Source organism: Tetrao urogallus (assembly GCF_951394365.1).
Source record: "Tetrao urogallus genome assembly, chromosome: 6".
Taxonomy (NCBI): Eukaryota; Metazoa; Chordata; class Aves; order Galliformes; family Phasianidae; genus Tetrao; species Tetrao urogallus.
Genome location: NC_136819.1, coordinates 38,512,075 through 38,530,953, shown reverse-complemented (window position 1 = coordinate 38,530,953; position 18,879 = coordinate 38,512,075). Strand labels below are relative to the sequence as shown.

Below are 18,879 nucleotides of genomic sequence, written 5' to 3'. Positions count from 1 at the left end.
AAACATGAAGAAACAGATTCATAGAGGACATTTGTGAAAAATACAAGGACACTGCGAGCTGTTCCACAATGTCCCTACAGGGACTGAAAGTTATCCTCAAGTGGGACAGGTACAGCCAGTCTCCTGGAAAGGATGTCCAATGCAGTGAGCATTGCTCGAAGTTACGTGTCCTGCTACGTCACCTTAGGACAACTGGGCAGGATACGGTGAAGGCATGCCCACTACACCAGGACTGGCCTGGAAAAGGGTTACAACAGCAGGCCCAAAAGGCAGACCAGGATAGGCTGGCCACTTTTTTTCAGTGAAAACTCAAGTGTCCCATTCTTTACTATCTGAGTCTTCCCTTCTCTCCACAGATTTTAACATACTTCAGGCCTGCACAGACCCAGGTTTAAAATATCACTTAGGTCCTCTACCTGGTCAGTGGAGGGAGATGGTTATTTCTGAAGCAAATATGACAGTAGAGAGCACTGTCTGGAACTGTTAGACTGAAGGCCATATGAATATTGCTATTAAAAGTTAAGTTCAGCTGAAGAGAAGCAATGACCCAAGGCCTTCGTCTCTAAACCAGGCTCCCCTAATAAATGCCAAGGCACCCAAAGTGAACAGGCAGTCACCAGGTGTCTTTCCAGCCAGGAACCGAAGATGCATAGGAAGTTCCATTTAACTCAGAATCAGAACTTTTCAGAATTTTTCAAGAGGTGCTCAGCTCTCAATCAGCAATCCCAAAGGCAGCCTGAGCTCTGGGACAGTTCACTTGTACATTTGTTTGGGTCATATCTATGCCTGTTAATTCCAAAACTAAGAACAGTGATGGGGCTGCTTTAGGGACTTGCCTGCCAAATAAAAGCAAGAATGCAAGGCCATTTGCCTGAGCACAACAGATGGGGAAAGCCTGACTTTGCACAGCCTCATCCCTGGAAGGAACTGCTGATGGGACAGTGATGATCAAACATCCACAAAAAGTGTTCTACAGTTCCTCATGTTACTAATCTCCTCCTGCTCCTCTCAATCACAGCTGGATCTCATTCACTTGCTTCTCTCTCCCTCTCTCTTTCTCTGAGCTGACTAAAAAAAGGACTTGACATCTTTCCTTCCTGATTTTCATGTGCTTACCATTTCATTCCTGACACTATCAGAGCAGTGCAGAGGAGGGGGAGGGTACCTGCCTAGAACATCTGGCATCTTGACAGTTTTTTAAACAGACTTTTAAATGAGGCTAAATAAAGATTCTGTAGCATTCTGGAAAAAAAAAAAAAAAAAAAAAAAAAAAAAAAGCGCTAGTTCCACAGAAATCCTAGTTACTAGGCTGCAAAGGAGAGCAAATTCCTAGCAGTTTTTCTTCACTTAAAGCTAAATCTATACCCAGATATTCTTAGGAGCCCATCAGATAAGTTTTATGGGTGGTAGAGCTCTATTTCTCTGCACTCTCAAGCTTCTCTGCCCACCTATGTGGCCTCTTCAGCATATCCAGGATTTTATTTTCCATCTATGCTTGCCAAACTGTGAGTTCCAGCTCTGCCTGGTTAACCACAAAGTTCTTCAGCCCTTGTGCTACTACTGAGTTCTATTCACAGAGAGTCAGGAAGACCATCCACCCAAGCAGTGCCAATTGAGGCTACCTTACCACTAACCCCAATCTGGAAAAAGACAAGTTAGTTCAAACAATTAGCTACTGCAATTCACCAAAGCTGTGTTTCCATTTCCTAGGACTGCCAAATGAGAAATAAACTCAATGGTCGTGATCTAGAAATGACAAGAGACCTACTGGTCTCTCTATTAGTCATTTGCTCCTGTCCCCTAGCACGCCCCCAGGAGTCCTCATGTTCCATTCTTTCTTGTCAAAGAAGCCCAGTTCCTCTGCATTTCTGAACCCGTACTTGATTGCTAGGCTAGAGGCCATTTCCGAAGCTGCAAGACCGCAGCTTGCCAGATTCGCCTAAGCAGCCCACAAGATAGTTTAAAGTCAGTGGCACAAGGCAGTTTAAAGGCAGTGGTACCTTCCAAGATAAAAAGCTGCTGCAAGGAAAATACCTCTCAAGTTGCCTTCAACTCATCACATGCATATCACCAGAAAAGCCCCATCCTTCTCCTCAGATAAATTATAGTCTCAAAGTGAGCAGACAAACTGGAAACTGATTACGTGGATCCCCACAAAAAAAGAAAAAAAAAAAAAAAAAAAAAAAGAGGTGTGCTCCATTCCCTGAGACACACCATACAGAAAAGTCTGTCAGCAAGATCTGAGTGCCTGAGGACTGGGAGCTACAGGACACCCAGAGACCCTTCACTGTTTCCTTGAAAATGGGCACAGTATGCTGGCCAAATCTGCTGTCTCAGCCCACCAAGCAGTAAATCCAGAACCACCCATCCACAACCTCGTCACCCCGTCCCTTGCTTCTGTCCTGAATACAGTAACATGCACTCATACAATGCCTCTGGGCAGTGGATTAAATGTGTCTTTCATTAAACAGGACAAAGATGCACAGAAGCTGATTTGTAAGGGCAGAGAAATGGTCTGGTACAGTCGCGATTCTGCTTGTGCCAAGAGCTCTCTCATCCCTGGCAAAGCAGCAGTCAAGCTATCTTATCTCTCCTCTCCCCCATGTTTCCCTAAGGAGCGCTATAGCATTAGACCTCATATGGGTCCATCAAAGACTAACATGCTGCCTCATACTTCAGATTAACTGGATTCTCAATAACTACGTTTTTTTCCCTGCAAACCCTTCCCAGCAATTCAGTCTCTGGACAACCAAGCTGCAACTGCAGAGTTGCTCTCTGCAACTCTGAGGAAGGAGAAGAAGAAGAGCACAGTCACTAGCAGCAAAGAGGCAAGAGACTTACTTGTAGGTTTTGGTTTTGTCCAACCAGAGGCCAGAGATCAGAGCACCAGCCATGCCTGACAGTACAATGGTGAGTCCAATCCTGCCAGCATTCACCTCCTCATTCTGTGGGAAGACACACACAAAAACACAGGAGCCAAGTCATAGCCAAAAATTGAGGTGTGGAGAACCCAGACATGAAGAGACACCAAAGTTAGTGTCCCATACACGACTTCTTCTGTTAACTAGCTAATGAAAAGCAGCATTTGCAAGAACTCTTTTGGGTACACGCACTTCTCTCTGGGCCAGCCCAGAGAACACATGAATGCACTGGCCAACATGAACAGGTACCCTCAGAGAAGTCAGCCTAAACTCAGTGATGCTTGATATCCGGCATCAGAATTTGGGCCACATCAACCAGGAAATCCTGGAATCCACTACAAGGTAGCATGGACAAGCTCTATTTGGCGCTCTGCCCCAGCAGTAAGCATCACAGCAGCTCAGCACCTAGAGCACACACAGCTTTTAGGTGCAGATACACCAACAGAAATCACTGTCAGGAATAGGGCAGAGACAACTGCTAGGAGAATCTCAGAAGAGCGAGCTTATACTTGAGTCATTTAGGGTATGAAGGAGTTGTCTTTTTTAGAGCTTCCATTCTTCGCAGAGAGCTGTAAAGAACAAAAAGAAATGATGGTCTCTAGCTAGTCAGTCAATCCAGGCCAGGGCCAGTCAGAAGTGCTGCAGAAGCACTTTAATCCAGGCCAGAAGCACTGTACTTCTCACAGACTCTCCTTTGGCAGCTAATAATGGACAACGGCATGCATCAGAAGGCCACAAAGACTGGATGCACTTACTGGGTAGTGATGGACTACCATGCGGTTCAGCAGAGTGGACAGGGAGTAGAAGCAACCTGCATTCAGACCTGAGAGGAGGATAAAAATGAGGCAAATTCAGTCTGCTGCTATTCTGCTGTAGAAATGATCAAGATCATTAGGACAGCAGTCTACAGTTAGGCTGCAGAATATCAGGAGATACTACAGCTGGACAGGCTGGGTACTGGCAGAAATGCAGACCAAGGACAACTGGATCTCAGCATGCAATAGGAAGCACCCTGCAATGTCAGGACGGTTCTTACCCGAACAGCCAGAAGAAAAGCTGTGCATATTTCTAGTAATGAAAGGTTACACAAGCTCTTCATAGGGTATCAACCCCTCCCTCACAGGCAGAGGCATCTTCAGCAGTGGAGCTGAGTTTTCTCAAAGCAATGGCAAAGTATCTGCCTCAGCATCAGGTGAATCTCAGGGCCCAAGATTCAGTTTACAACAGTGCCACTGATCAGCAAGGTTTCCTTCCCAAAGAACCTGGCAGCTCTCTCCCGGCTGACAGTAAAGGACAATCTCTCCAAGCCAAGAAATACCAAAAGGCAAGAAGGAGCAGATCTAATGGCAAGCACAGACAGCACTTCCCCAAGGCACCTGGTGCATGCATCTGCATGAGGAAAGTCTTGCATTTTTACAAGATACCACTGAAGCCTGAAAAATAAAAAACAACTGTGAAAGTAATCGCCTTTCAGAAAGGGAAGTTAGATTAACTGTTAGAGGCGTCAGCCACCTGGTGAAGGTTTCTCAGTATCACCCAAGGTGAGAATGGAAACTGTTGAGGGTGATACTGGTCAAGCCATATTCAGACACCCGGCTGCAGTACATATGCAACCCTGATTGAGTTGAATGCCTTCCTGAAGGGCACGGAAAACAAGAGTGCATTACAAAAAAAAAAAATTATTATTATTATATTTTTTTAAACAGTAGACAAGCATATCCACATGGGTGCTGGAGTAGCAGTACCACAACGGCTACACTCTCACCTTGGGTGATACTGAGAAACCTTCCCCAGGTGGATGATGTCTGTAACAGTCAGCTCAACTTTCTTCTCAGAAAGTCATTTACATTTGCAGTTAGTTTCTCTTCAAGGCTCCAGTGAACTTAGTAGGGGGAGGGACAGGGACACAGATTTCACCACTGCAGCTCACATATTTACAGCTCCATAAAGTGGCATGGGATTTTAAAATTCTGGCTCAGATGCCAGAAATTCTGACAGCCCAGATACATGTCAAGTTCCCACTTCCTGTTTTCCCTCTTTCAGCCTCAGCTAAAAGCAGAAAGATGGCAATACATGGTAGAGAAGTGCAGTCTAGCAGGCAGAGCTTTGACAACACCCTGAAGTCAAACTCCTGCTTCCCTATTCCTGATGCCTTGGGCAATCCCAGACCCAACCCAGCAGCTCCACAGCTCAGGAAGCAAAGAAGCCACAAGATTAACAGCTGGAGGGAAGATCTCACTTTGTTCACACACCATCCTTGGCAACTTTAAGCAGAGCTAACTTCACAGCTTCATGGGGCAGAACAGACAAATAATCTTAAGCGAATGATCCCATAAGCTGACTGCCTGTGGCAGTGCTTTTGTTCCAAATGCATGTCCCAGGAAGTGACTGGAGAGGCAAATATGCTGAGTGACTTGCTCTTTAGGCACAAATAAACCAACCAACCCTTTTCAAGTGTTATCTAGAAAGGCTGGAAACTCCTGCAGCCTTGAAAGCTGGCTCTTTGCAACACCTGACTATGGCAAAGCACCCCACAAGAATCTAATCTGAGTTCATCCCATCTCCACCTCTGGAGCACCCAGCTCACTAGGAGACACAAAAAACTGCTATGTCGGGTCGTGGGAGTGTGGCAGATCAGAAGTCCTTTAAGTCTTTTACCCACTGCTGCTTCACCTCAAAGCTGGGCACAAACATAGGCCAGTCATTTATGTATCTAGTACTTCTCACTTAACCAAGAGGACAGCAGCCTGCTGGTGACAGTCAGACTCTGGTAGCTGATGCCATATCAGCATGCCAGCTCCACAAAGGCTCTGTGATGCATGGGATTTCCAAGAAAGAGAAGGGCGCCTAATCCTAAACTGGGTGGAAAGTGATGCTGAGTTGGCAACAGCACTAGGCACCAGACAAAATACGAATTAAGACAACAAGTCCAAATTGCATTTGTGAAGGCTGACAAAAATGTAGGCATTTTACATGTCACAATTGCTTGGTGAAACTTCTCCACAAATTATAGTCAGCTGTTTGAATGCCTGTAAAATAAACAAGAGATGTGTCCAATGGTGCCTAACCGCCTTTGCGGATGAGGAAACCAGAACCAATAGCTGGGATAAACACATCTGAAGGTCCGGCCTCACCCGATTCATTAGTTAGTTACCATGGTTTACTTGTAGTGTGTTGTATAAGAACATTTTTGAGACCTCACAATGCCTCCTATATTTTACAAAGGCCAGAAAGGGGAAGTTTATTGCCTAAAGTTCCAAAAGGAGCTCTTACGAATCCTCTGACTAAATCTCAATTCTCCTGTAACTAAGCAGTGTATTACCTACAAGCCTTCCTCTTCACCTTCATCATCATCATCATCCAGAAAAATGATTCCTTATGCAGACCTCATTATCCTGTCTTTCATCACAGCCCCTTTCCAAATGCTGATTTTTTGGAGCTGTCTCATCATTCCCACTTAACATTCCTTTCCCAAGCTTTCCCACCCTTTTCCTGCCCATTGCCTCTCTGTAGCAACGTGCAGTTCCAGTGCAGAGTTCAATCCAAGAAACTCAAGAGCTTCTTCATGCCCACTCCATGTCATGACTCAGCTTTACTGAGGCAATGCCAGCAGTCTTTGGGAAAAGGCAGCCTGAAGGTTTCCCTGATAAACAGTTCACCTGCACCAGCACTGCTGCAGTGCCACCAATGTTTCCACCACTGCAAGTCTTACCTCCTGAAAACCACAGGAAAGGAGCTGGCAGCTGCTGGTAATATCATTTTATCTTAGAGATCCACAGGCCTGTTCTGACCTGGCATCCCATGAAGGCCCACATTCTTTCTAAAGCCGTGGGAGATGAAGCAGCAGGCCACTTCCCGCTCTCTCCTCTGTTGCACACTATGCTAATACAAAAGCTAAGACAGGCTGCAGATATCTGTGTTAGCGAGGAAGGATGACTCAGTTGTGCTCTTGTGGCTGCAGATGTCTTAAATCTTGGCCAACATAACTTCTGACTTGATTAGGAAAAACTGTCCCCATTTTTAAAGCCAGACAAGTTTTAAAAAAAAAAAAAAAAAAAAAAAAAAAAAAAAAGTTTCACTGCTTAGTTCCTTCTCTGAGTAACAGTCACATTATCTTCACTGCCAGCAGCCTTACAGTCAAGTTGGACTGATGTGAGGCTGACATAGGGAGGAGCAGAATAAATGCACAGGCTGGCAGGAAGAAAGGTGGGATTACTTTCCACATCATTTGTGACTGCCAGGAAGGAATTATCCCAGGGAGATCAGATAATAAATATGCCCTTCGTACTGAGAGCCTGCCTCTCTCATCTAGGGCTTGTTCACACCTATTAAAACTAATGCTTTCCCCTTTCTTTTTCCTGAAACATACACGCAAACTGAGCAGATGACACAATCCAGCTTTTAGCCAGCCTGCCTCAGTCTGTTTCTCGACAGCTTTTTTCAATCTCCACTTTCATAGAGGACACCAAGTACTAGAGAAAAACAAACAAAACACAACAGCAACGTAAACCAGCAGAGCCTACCAGTGGTCTGAGGAGTGTTTCTAGTTAACTGTCACACTTGGAAGGGAGAGGAGATTTCAACAGCTCCAAAGACCATTAGCAACCTCAGAAAATACAAAGCCATCATGATACTCTTTCCAATTGGACATTCCACCCACAAAGTTCACAGCTGAACACAGAACCACAGAAGTTCACACACTTGTTATCTTTCCTCCTGAAAACCTTCCACAGCAAGGTAGGAAGAGGGGACAGACCACTCTGCAGACAAGCCCACAACTCTATCATACAGCCAGACACAGGCTGCAGTGGCCTTCCGTGTCACCACTAAAGAGAAAAATACTTCTGGATAGGACATCTCAGCATCAGGAACAGATTCAACATATCACACTGCCCTCAGAGAACTACAGCAAGACTGCTGAAGAGAAATAGCAAATTCAGTATGTAAGAACAGATGGCAAAAAGAACGTAGTCTCCAATCCTTCCTTCTACTTGCTTTATAGGGATTGCCAAAAAAGCTGGAGCAATCTGAACACCTACATGCTCCACATCACCTCCACTGGGAAGCCTGGCAATCATACACTTTCCTTGGAAAATAACTTGCACTCAGTGCAGTGACTTGCACTCAAACACAGCTCCATGTTTCTTAAGTAAACACTTAGATTAGTTCAAGTTACTAATGAACTAGAAAAGAAAAAAAAAGAAAAAAAACAACAAAAAACAGAACTTGATAAGAAAATGCCCTGAACAGAAAGCGGTCACAAGCTGAGAGAGAAGTCGTACTGTGAGGTTGTACTGTGCTGTGCATGCTTGCGCTGCTTTTATTCTTCCCCAGCCATTTGCTTGTAACCACTGCTGGACAGACTGTGGTGCTAGAGGGACCCCTGATATGCGGCAGCACAGTTATCCTTCTGTTCCCCTAACCCTGCTCAGCCCAGTTACAGCCCTGGCACAACACAGAGAGAGGGGGAGAAGCTAAGCATATCTACCAGAACAGAAGAATAGCCACTTACCATAAGTGACCATAAGCAGCACAAAGTTGGCATTGCGAAGCAGGCGGAGGATCGACTGCACATAAGAATATTCCTCTGTTGGCTGTGACTGGATCAGGGCCTGAGCTCGGCTCGGAGGGTATGGAGGCTTCTCTTTGAAGACTGAAACCAGACACAAAATAAACCTGTTTGCAACAGGGCAACTAGGGAGCCTGAGCACACGAGGAGGGAACTACTCAAGAGATAGCACAGGGGCTAGTAAAATTAGGTGTATAAAACACATCAGCATCCTTCAGTTTTGATTCTCTGTGACACAAACTTATCCAGAAACAGGAGAAGAGAGTGTCTCTGCAACAACTCCTATCACTGGGGAAACACCTTGCCTTTAATAAGCAAGTTGTATAGGCATTTGGCAGAAGGGTTGGCAGGACTAACAGCATGGTCTGCAGGAAGGTGGAGAGACAGCTGCTAAAGCGTTGTATGGACATACAAATGTGAAAGAGAAATGAGAAAAGCCATCTGGCAAAGGTGGCCTGGTGCCCCACAGTGTCCAGTGCTTAGGAAGCCCATGCTAGGTTTTACATCAAGTCTGGCACCTCTCAGTCTGGACAAACTGACTCTAATTAGCATTAAAGCAGTGCTCAGGAATCCCGGTTGTCAGTTATACACTGCTGTACTAGGAGACACAGCTATTTTGGTACCTTGTCTATTCCCTACCCCAGAATCATTAAAAATCTACACCTGACTCACTTACCAGGCAACATAAACAAGCTGGCAAGAGGAATCTCTAAAAAATACTAATTTAAATATTTAGCAGGTAAGCTCTGCTCTCCAATGAGCATGCCAATGTGTCATGCAAATGTGTGAACTGGAAGCCAGATCTTTAACAGGGGGGATTGCATCTTTAGTGTCCTGCTACTGCCCTTAGCACTTTTTTTGCTCCACTCCCAACTGGTAACCCTTTTTTTTTTTCTTCCTGAGAAGAGTATGTTCTTGCCACATAGCCTACCTCCTTCTCCCTATCCTTAAGATGTAATCAGCTCCAAGACATGACCCAAAGCCCAGCATCCTGTTTGTAGGCAAGACTGCGAACACTGAAATATTTCTATGATCAGCACTTGAAGGGCTCATTCATGCCAGGGTTTTATAACATAGACAGTCAAAAGATGAAATTAACAGTTTGGCAGGTTTGCTCACAAACCCCCCTCCCAACCTTTCTACAAGGGCCATTCATTTTGGGCTTGAAGCAGGAAGATCTAGTATTACACGACACAGGCAGCGGTGTGCAGGGACACTTCCCCACATGATCTCCACTCACACAGGCTGACCTCATCTCCACTTGGAGTCATGCACACGCTTCCCACCTCCTTACCTATGACGACCAGGATGAAGAGGGCTGTTGCCACGCCAGCTGTCATGAAGAACATGATGCTTATGTGGTAAGCCAGCTTCTCCACATCTTCCACATTGGGAACAAGCACAGGAGGGATCAGAAAGCCAAGCGCAATGCCGAGCTGAGCAGGAGAGAGAAGGGATACAGAGGTGACATGGAACCACAACACTGCCACTAGCTCAAAGCTCATGAGAAATGCTATCCTCCCTCACCTGGTAAGAGCTCTACTGGGCCTATTCTAGTTTCACCTCCAAAGTGAAAATCTCCTTTACCACCTAATAACTGACAGCTAAACCAGCTGCCCACAACAACTAGGCCACGAGAGGTCTCCCCCCAGATTCACAACTATGACAGTGTTCAAGGAAAGGTTTTATAATATAATTGAACAGAATTAATACCAGCCTCCAACAAAGTGGAGTTCTTGCTCTCTTTGTGCTCCTCCACACATGCTCCTGTCCACACACACATTCCATTCCTTATCTTGCATCTATTCTGGTGCCAGTCCAGTCACTCAGTAATCTAACTTGGCTCATTAAAAAAGGTGGAAAATGACACTTCCAAAAAACACCCCAGTTCTTTGTTGGGTCAATGAGTTGAACCTATTTTTCCTCTTGCCTGACACAGAGCAAGGGCTGATGTAATGTCAAATCCCGTCCACTCCTGATAAGTGAGATATCAGTCTGTCTTGTTATTTCTGAGTGAGCACCCACCAACCCAAATACCTCTCACACCCTTCCCACTGCACCAAGGGAACCTAGAAAAAACATCAAAGCTGAAAGCAAAGGATACATGCTACCAACACTCCCTAAGTGCTCTAGTGTGATGGGGCTTGGCAACTGCCTCAGCTAAATTGCTTGGCCCTGAAGGGCAACAAGAAGAAATCCCTGCAGGTCTGTCATCCACTGTGCCAAGAGGCCCACACGTCCAGCTGAGGAGCTCCTGCAGGGACAGCACAAGCTTCTGTGAGGACATGTGGGCTCTTTGCTGGGTAGCTGTTTCTCCAGGAAAGCAACAAGGAGCTGCAGCAGCATAGGCTTTGCCAGGTTGAGAGGTAGGACTAAATGTCACAGGCCTTCCGTGCCACCCCTCAGAGGACAAAGGCAACAAACAGCTGCTTTTATGCTTGGGAGCATGCATTTCATAAAGGCTGAAGTAGAAGTGCACTTATCACATTTCTGAGTGCTCTAAAGAGGAGGCCTAACAAAGCCACTTTTTGTTCCCTCTCCTGTATCTCACTTTGCAGTTGGATTTGGTTCCCAACGAGTATATTTACCTGCTCCTCTGCCCCTCTCAGACATCAGAAAAAAGAGTCACAAATCAGCTCAGCTCTTGCTTGCTTTCAGAGACATTCTGCACATTCAGCCCTGTCCACAGCAAAAGCAATCTTCTTTTTAGCAACACCCTCATTTATTTTTTCCTGGTTTGAGCCTACATTTACAAGCAGTAACAGGGCACACGCAAGAGCTTCAAATAGATGGAAGGACTGAGAAGGCACCCAAGAAAGAGATGGCAGGTGGCCATGCATCCATTCTCACCTCTGCTTCAAACATAAAATTCCAATCTCTTTTGCAGGCTGGACACTTTGCTGGGCATTGGAAAACTACACACAGTGCTGGTACAGTGCTAACCGAACTGAGACAGACTAGAAATGTTAAAAAAAAAAAAATCCTCCCCACACTGGTTACTCGTGCTTTATCAACAGCCTTTCAAAGAGCCACTGCCCTCATTCTCATGCTGAAAGGTGATAGGAGTATGCAAAACATGAAGATAAAGGATGTATTCAAATTAAGCCCATTGCATGTACCATTTCATTATGGAAACATCAGATAGATATGAACCCATTAGCAAAATCATGACCAGCTGCCCCACGATTATGCAGCAGAACAGCAGCACTGCCGAATGGAAGGATTCAGTGCTCAGTATTTTCACAGTCCCTGGAAAGGGTGTATTAGTGTCAGCCTTATTCTACAAGCAAAGAAAGCAAGGACAAAGAAACACAAGCACTCTGTTGCCCACTAACTGCATACAATCGTGGCAGAATACAAAGCAGAATAACCCAGGAGCTCTGTGTCCCAGACAAGCTGAAACACCTTCTGGCTTGCCTTCTTGCAAGAACTCCTCACACCTTCTGTATGCTTTTGCAGACATACCTCCACACCAAAACACAATGAGGGACTTCATTTAGAAGACCCACTCACTGGCCAGGATAAAGATTGCAGAACAATACACTCCAGGTGCTACATCTGCTGGTTGTAAAGAAAGTCAGTGTGTGGTGTAGCAAGCTCTTCACAAGCTCCTCTACTCCACCCAGCTGGTGGATCTTTGAAGCAAGGAAACTGCTCATGGCTCAGAGCTGTCTGCTAGATTCAGAAACCGTATTTTACTTACAGACAAGTAAATTTCAACTGCATCTGGACAAACTCCTCCTGTGTCAAATAGTGACCTCTCTGGGACACTATGATAGCATAGGTCTGGATCAGCAACAGACACCTGTGCTGAGTTCACTCCAAGGACATCACAGGACCTTGCGGGAAGAGTCAAGAGGCTATGGATGTGCCATGCCACACCAGGCCACTTTTGGGAACAAGAGCACTCAGAGGTTCAGTAAGCACAATGAAGAACAATGAAGATGGACACCAAACCAAAAAGCCATTTACAGGGCAGAAGCCTGCTCACCTCTGCAGCACATTTATTTTGGCCGAAGTATGGTCCTGCCGCTCCAGTATGCCTGCTGAGCCAGGACACAGCCACACCAGGCTCCAGTACTGCTTCTCAGCACTCCTAGAAGTTCAGGCTTCAAGGACGAGACTCAACACTGTTCCTTTCCATCTAAAGCTGGGATCTCCTAGCTCTTATGCACCAGGTTCCACGTTGGCCCCTCACCCTTTGAAAGAGGTCTATAAACTGCTTCCCGGAACATGCTCCTTTGCCCCATCACCCTTTCATTCCTGGAAGAAAAGGGCTGGATTCCTGTGCTTGCTGCTCTTGGGCTTGCTCTCTGCAATCACATGCCGTCACATGAGCTGCTGAACCACAGCAGAACACACACAGAAAATAGGAAGGCTTCTCTGGGACAACGGTCCAGATTCACTCTTTTGTCTAGCCTTTCCTATCTGAAAAGGGTGCTGAGAATCCATTTCGCAAATTGTCCAGAAATCCTTTTCTGAGAGTCCTATGGCCATTGACACTCCCACAGGTCTGAGAGAGAGCTGTGTCAGTCACCGCTGCTGTCTTCTCAGAAGACTTGAACACAAAAGGATGCTCATCCTCCCTCCTACCCTTAAAAAAAAAGTAACACTTTCTCCATCGGGAGTTTATTAAACCTGAGAAAAATTGGTGGTAGATGGAAAAAAATCCCAGCATAACAACAGGAAACACATTCTATATTTCAGGGCTACTGACATTACTAATCCTATGATGATGAAGCCCCTTTGACATACTGAGGGATACTCACAGACCCTGGATATAAACATCACCTTTTGCAATATAGGCAAGCTCCCCACAACATGCTAAGTATTACACAGCATGCACTTCAGCTTTCAGCAGGGATTTAGCTTTCAGCACATTGCTCAATCTGCAACATGAGAGCATCCCCACATCTGAAATGCACAATCATGTCCTGACCTCCAAGAATTTCCCTGCAGAAACCAGGCTGCTGGCACTTAAGAAGCCTTTGGGATAATTCTTGAACAGAACACCCAGAGAGTCAACAACAGCAGAGCATGCTGCTCAGATCATTTATTCTCTAAAAGCTGATAAAGTTGATAAAGTAGAAAGAATGTATTTCCTACCTGAATTTTGTCAAGGTGCAGTGCAACAGCGACATCAGATTCAAGATCCAACCGTACACAAGAACAGATGATAAAGCAGACAGCAAGTAGCTGGTAAGATGGTATAAATACCTTACAGTGAACAACAGGATTTTTAATTTAAGTTTAGCTGTCTGTATACTAACAGTCTGCTGAAGGATGATCATCAGTGCAGTATCGGCACAAAAAGTATAAATGAACGATTGATGGAGGAGTGGGTATCTACCTTAAAGAAACCTAAGGCTTAGCAAGAGTATAAAAGCCCTATGAAATTGCAGAGCAACCAGAAACATAGGCACAGGAGACCACCACATCAAGAAGGTCAATTAAAGCATTTAGAAGGAGAAAGCAAAGCAAAACAAAAAAACAAAACAAAAAACCACAACAGTGAGAAATTTTGGCAGTGGTCCTTACAGGCTAAGGGTTACAACAGGGCTGACGCAAAGGACTTTATTTTCAGAGCCCATAAATACTTTTTTCTAGGGAGAACCCATAAGACACAACACAACTCCTAATTTAGGGCAGCACACCCCACAACCAATATTAGTGAATAGTTCTGCAGTGCACTCAAACTCAGCTTCCTTACAGCAGTAGGAATAAAACAAACAAATCACAATAGCAAAAAATCTCTTCAAACCACTATGGCAATATTTAACTCACATGAGGGATCTGCCTAAAAGGAAAGACCATTAAAGGGAAGCAGAAGGGAAAAATCCAAAGAAACGTATTGCTTGCATTAAGACTGCACAAACACACTGCATTTGGGCGCTCAGAGTAGCTGTATGAAATATCATCCAAAATTTTAGAAAAGGGGATAAAAGCAAAGAAGGAAAAAAAATACAATAAATCAGCACACCCCTCAAAAGCTGGATTTCATTTCTCTGAGCATGAAAAAGAGGAGACATCAAGCTGGACCAAACTAAAGCAAAACCATAATTAGGCCAAAAAAAGACTGAGGAGCAGCCTGACAACTATGTCAAAGCTCTTCAAACACAGCACAATCAGGAAGCCTGCCAGAAAGGCTGCAAGGCCAAAAGATGATCACTATGGAAGGAGGATAAATGAGACGGAGAACTAAATGAACTCTTGCATCAGCATTCACTATGTGGTTTTTATGGGGAGTTTCCATCTCGAAGGAATCTCTTCATACGGCAAATAAAGTTTTATCATGGAAGATTTTAATCAGTTTATTGCAATTAATATGTTCTACGATGTGTCAGGACCAGAAAGGATTCATTCAAGAGTTTGAAAGAACAGAACAACAGAAAACCCACGCTACTTGCACACAGTGTGCCAAAGTGTTAACTAGTCTGTTACTAAATACACTGATCAGGAATGTGGGAAGGCAAACATGATGTAAATTTTTAAAAGGCCCTGTGTGGGCAGGAGTCCCAGGGAACTCCAGGGACAGCAGGCTGTCAGTTTGGCCAAAGTGGCAGAATTGTAACAACCAAAAAAAAATGAAGTCTGCATGCATATAAAACCCAATACAACAGATACTATGACAGATACTATGGCAAAATACTATGACTTCAACTCAATCAGCAAGTTTCTAAATGGAGACTTTGGAGTTGGGAGGGCTGCCTACCCTAGCCAGGTGCTCCCGTGTTCTCATGCACCTTTCTCAGAGAATGAGGAAACAGGAATCTAAATGCTGGCTGTAGGTCTCTCTTGGAAAAGATACTTATTAAATCCTATCAAATTCAATGTTCTAAAGCATGAATTACCCACGCAAAGGACTTACCTCCTAACAGCCCCACACCAAACTACCCACACAAGAGTCCTCTGGGAGTCACACAGTCCCATTCAAACCCCAGGCCACCCCCAGCCATCCCACTGCAAATTCCTAATGGAGCCTCCAGAAAGCAGCAGAGCAGGAAAGAACTGCGTAACTGCTGGGAGAGACAGCGCTGGTATGGAGCCATTCACCTACAATGAACAGCACTACCTCTCATCTTCAGTGGCCATAACAACCAAAGAACCTGGCAATGAGGAATTCTCTAGAAAACCAGAAGGTCCATTATGCTTTGAAAGAAACAAGTGGCATTTTAATTATTTTAACGAGTCGGCCCTGCAGCTCCCAGCAACTTACTTCTAACAGATGCCTTTTGAGCACGGAGAGCATCACATTTTCAAGATGTTCCACTCCAGACAAAAACAGCATAAGTGCTTTTTAGATTTATTGATTCTGCTACACGTGGCTTCAGACAACAAGACCTTAAAACAAATGTAATGAGATTCTCCACCTGAATGATTAGAATTGATCCAACAACATCACCATGATGGAAACATCCTTTGTGAAAAGTCTCCAGACAACCCTGTGCACTGCAGCTGCTGTTCTGGAAACCTCCATATCGCAGCCAGCCACCACAACCTACCATGTAAACACTGTTCTCCAAAAAGCTTGCAGACAAAACACACAAGTCAAGTGCAGCAACATCTGTCCCCTTCAGAAGGGCTCTCCTTTTCATGCAGTGCTCTAACACATATAAGATTGAGGGACTTTGAACCTCTATGCTCAGTACACACCGAGCCCATTCCAGTGCCTCTCAGGCAGTTCTGTCAAGGCAATGAAATGCATCAGACCTGAACCACTCACCCTGGGAATGCCATGGAAGAGGGCACACATGCATTCCAAAGCCCTGTGCACCACAGCTCCTTTCACCACTCATCTGTGTTTCACAGCTCCGCACTGAAGCATTTCCTCCTTTTTCAACTGCAGGTGCCTCCAACTGAAGATACACAGCTGAAGAGCTGTGGAAAGCAGAAGCTGCTAGTTCCTATGCAGTATATTTTTATTTGCATTACTAACCAGATATGCTTCTTCCATAGCACTGACAGCAATACTAAAATCCCTAAAGGCCCATTAAAATCCAAAGAGCCAGGAAGTCAATGTACTTAAATGCAGCACAGTTTAGTTACCTTTTTTCCAGTGTTTTAAGAAGCAGAAAGGACGCACAGTGAGAGGAAAAACTGTAATCCATGCCTCATGAAGAGATAAGATAAGGCTGAACCTTTTTATTTATTTATTTATTTTTAAAATATACACTTCCACTGATATGAGATAATGTATTTCTTCAGTCTGCACTTGCACAACCAAAGCTCTTCTGAAAGCAAACTCCCTTCCTCATCATACTTCTTCTGTGTCACCATCTCAGACTGTTTAACATGATGCAATGCCAGATCATGAGAACTGCTTCTTCTGGGCAAGTCACTCATGCTTCTCAGCCCTGAATGCACCTTCGCCCAGTTTATTGGGGAAAAAAATGCAATGCAGCAAAACAGCAGCAGATAAGAAACAGTAAAGCAGAAGAGGGGTTTCAGCTCCAACAGCTACCTCAGCAGCTGCTGGAATTCTCCATCAGAATATAATACATGGGTCAAGGACATTACAGTCACATAACAGAGACAGTCTCTGAGGATCCTGTGAGGCAAGTGCTAAGGGTGCCATAGGACAGCCCCTCCCAGCAGAAACACTGCTGTCACTCATTTCACTCCCAGCCTCCTCAGAGCAAAACCCAAAAGCCAGCTGCTTCTGTGAAGAAAAAGAGAGAGCTGCTTTTGGTGCCTGGCTGGGAAGGGAGCACCAGGTTAAATGAGTAGGAAAAGTTCATTTCAGATTCCAGTGCTCATTTATAGAAGCTTAAGCATTCCTGGGAAAGCCACGTCGCTACTTGGTCAGCACACCCTCCCACACAGAGCCACAGCCAGGATCTCAGAGAGCCGGCCACACAGCACTCCTTGTCATCTGAGTGTCCTCACGCACCCTGTCATCTCTGCTGGAAGAGAAAGGAGCCAAGACCAAAAAATGCCACCTCTAACTGCTGCTGCTACCAGCTCTTCTTAGCTCCTTGGTAAAATCTTCTTTACGCTAATGGCTAAAATCCCAGAAAATGCAACTAGATCACCACTTGGTTCTATTTCTAACAAGAATCAGATCTAGATCTGAAGAGATGGGAAGCTCCCCAGCAGGCAGGGAAGAACCAAAGAGATCTAGAAGTCTGCTTGAAGAAAGAAATCCCACCAGATGTGCTCCATTCTCACAAGGCTTCCTGGAATTTCTGATGCTGCCTTACCTGAAGGGCAAACAGTACAAAAGAGGATTAGCAGTGAGGCAAACATGCGCACATACTCAGCACACAGGGCAATGCAGACCCAAAAAAAAGGAATGGCTATTCAGATGTTGCAGACCTGATTATTCACAGAAGCCCACCGCAGCCCAACCCCTGAAGATTCTTCCTCCCATTTCAAAACAAGAGGAAAGGACCTGCCAAGAAAGAGCACCTCCTTGAATTTCATTCATGCCTTATCATGCATTTTGCACAAATTAAAAGGCCTCACCTCATCACTGCTAGACAAGAGATAAGAGAATGCTAGTCTCTTATCTGCTGTTGTTTGGCTGCAGTGCATTTCTTCTCCACTAAACATGGCAAAGGTGCATTCAGGGCTGAGAAGCTGTGAATGACTTGCCCAAAGATGCATTACACATGTAGCATCTGCAAATTCTGCCTCAGGATGTTTTCTTTACAGAAGTCCTAAATCACTTAAGTCACAGAAGCATCTGTACAAGGTCAGACCCCACCAGAAGACGCTGCTGCATCATTTTTCCCACAGGCAGAGATGAACGTGAAACAGAAGGTTTCTTTATTCCCAGCTCATCACCAGCTTTTATCAACTCCTGCTAGAAAAATGAAGAGTCAAAATTACAGCAAAAAAAATCATCCAACCCTTACCCCAAATCCAACAGCTGCATGCTACCGTTAGACAGAATGGCAAGAGCTAGGAAGATGATTTATTTCAATTAAAAAAAAAAAAAAAAGTATCAGCAGCGGTAGCAGAGCAATAGAAAAATTTTTACGAGCTGCTGATGCCCATTGCTCATCAGGGAGATAGGGCAATGAGTTTGAAACATTCCTACAGCCAACAGGCCCAAGCAAGCACAGCACAAGCACAGTAGTCCAGCGCATGCCATGCGAATTGACACAAAGAGCTGAGGAATTTCAGTATCTGCCCAGCTGGCTCCAGCTGATACACCTTAAAAAGCCACAGGAATTCAACTCATTGCTTAAACATCCCCACTGTGGTGGGGATTTGTGCCATCATGCCACAGTACCATGCCTCATCCCCAAAAGACAACAAAGCAAGTATTTGAAGGGAAGGGTCAAGGCCTGCTGCCTGCTCCAGCAAGCATGCCCTGCAAAAACCAGCGTCTCAAAAGAGCATAGGGAATCATCTGCCATACTGCAATTATGAACCCACCATATT

The 18,879-nt window shown here is 44.9% G+C and overlaps 1 protein-coding gene across 1 annotated transcript in view; it reads right to left on the bottom strand.

Annotated features, from left to right (window-relative positions):
* FLVCR2 (FLVCR choline and putative heme transporter 2) overlaps positions 1-18,879 on the bottom strand; it is a gene marked incomplete at both ends in the record, with an annotated part of 35,620 nt that overhangs the window by 10,094 nt on the left and 6,647 nt on the right. The window contains 4 exon segments of the mRNA XM_079537469.1: positions 2,842-2,945; positions 3,677-3,744; positions 8,434-8,574; positions 9,785-9,926. Of these exon segments, the coding sequence (XP_079393595.1) occupies positions 2,842-2,945; positions 3,677-3,744; positions 8,434-8,574; positions 9,785-9,926 (455 nt within the window).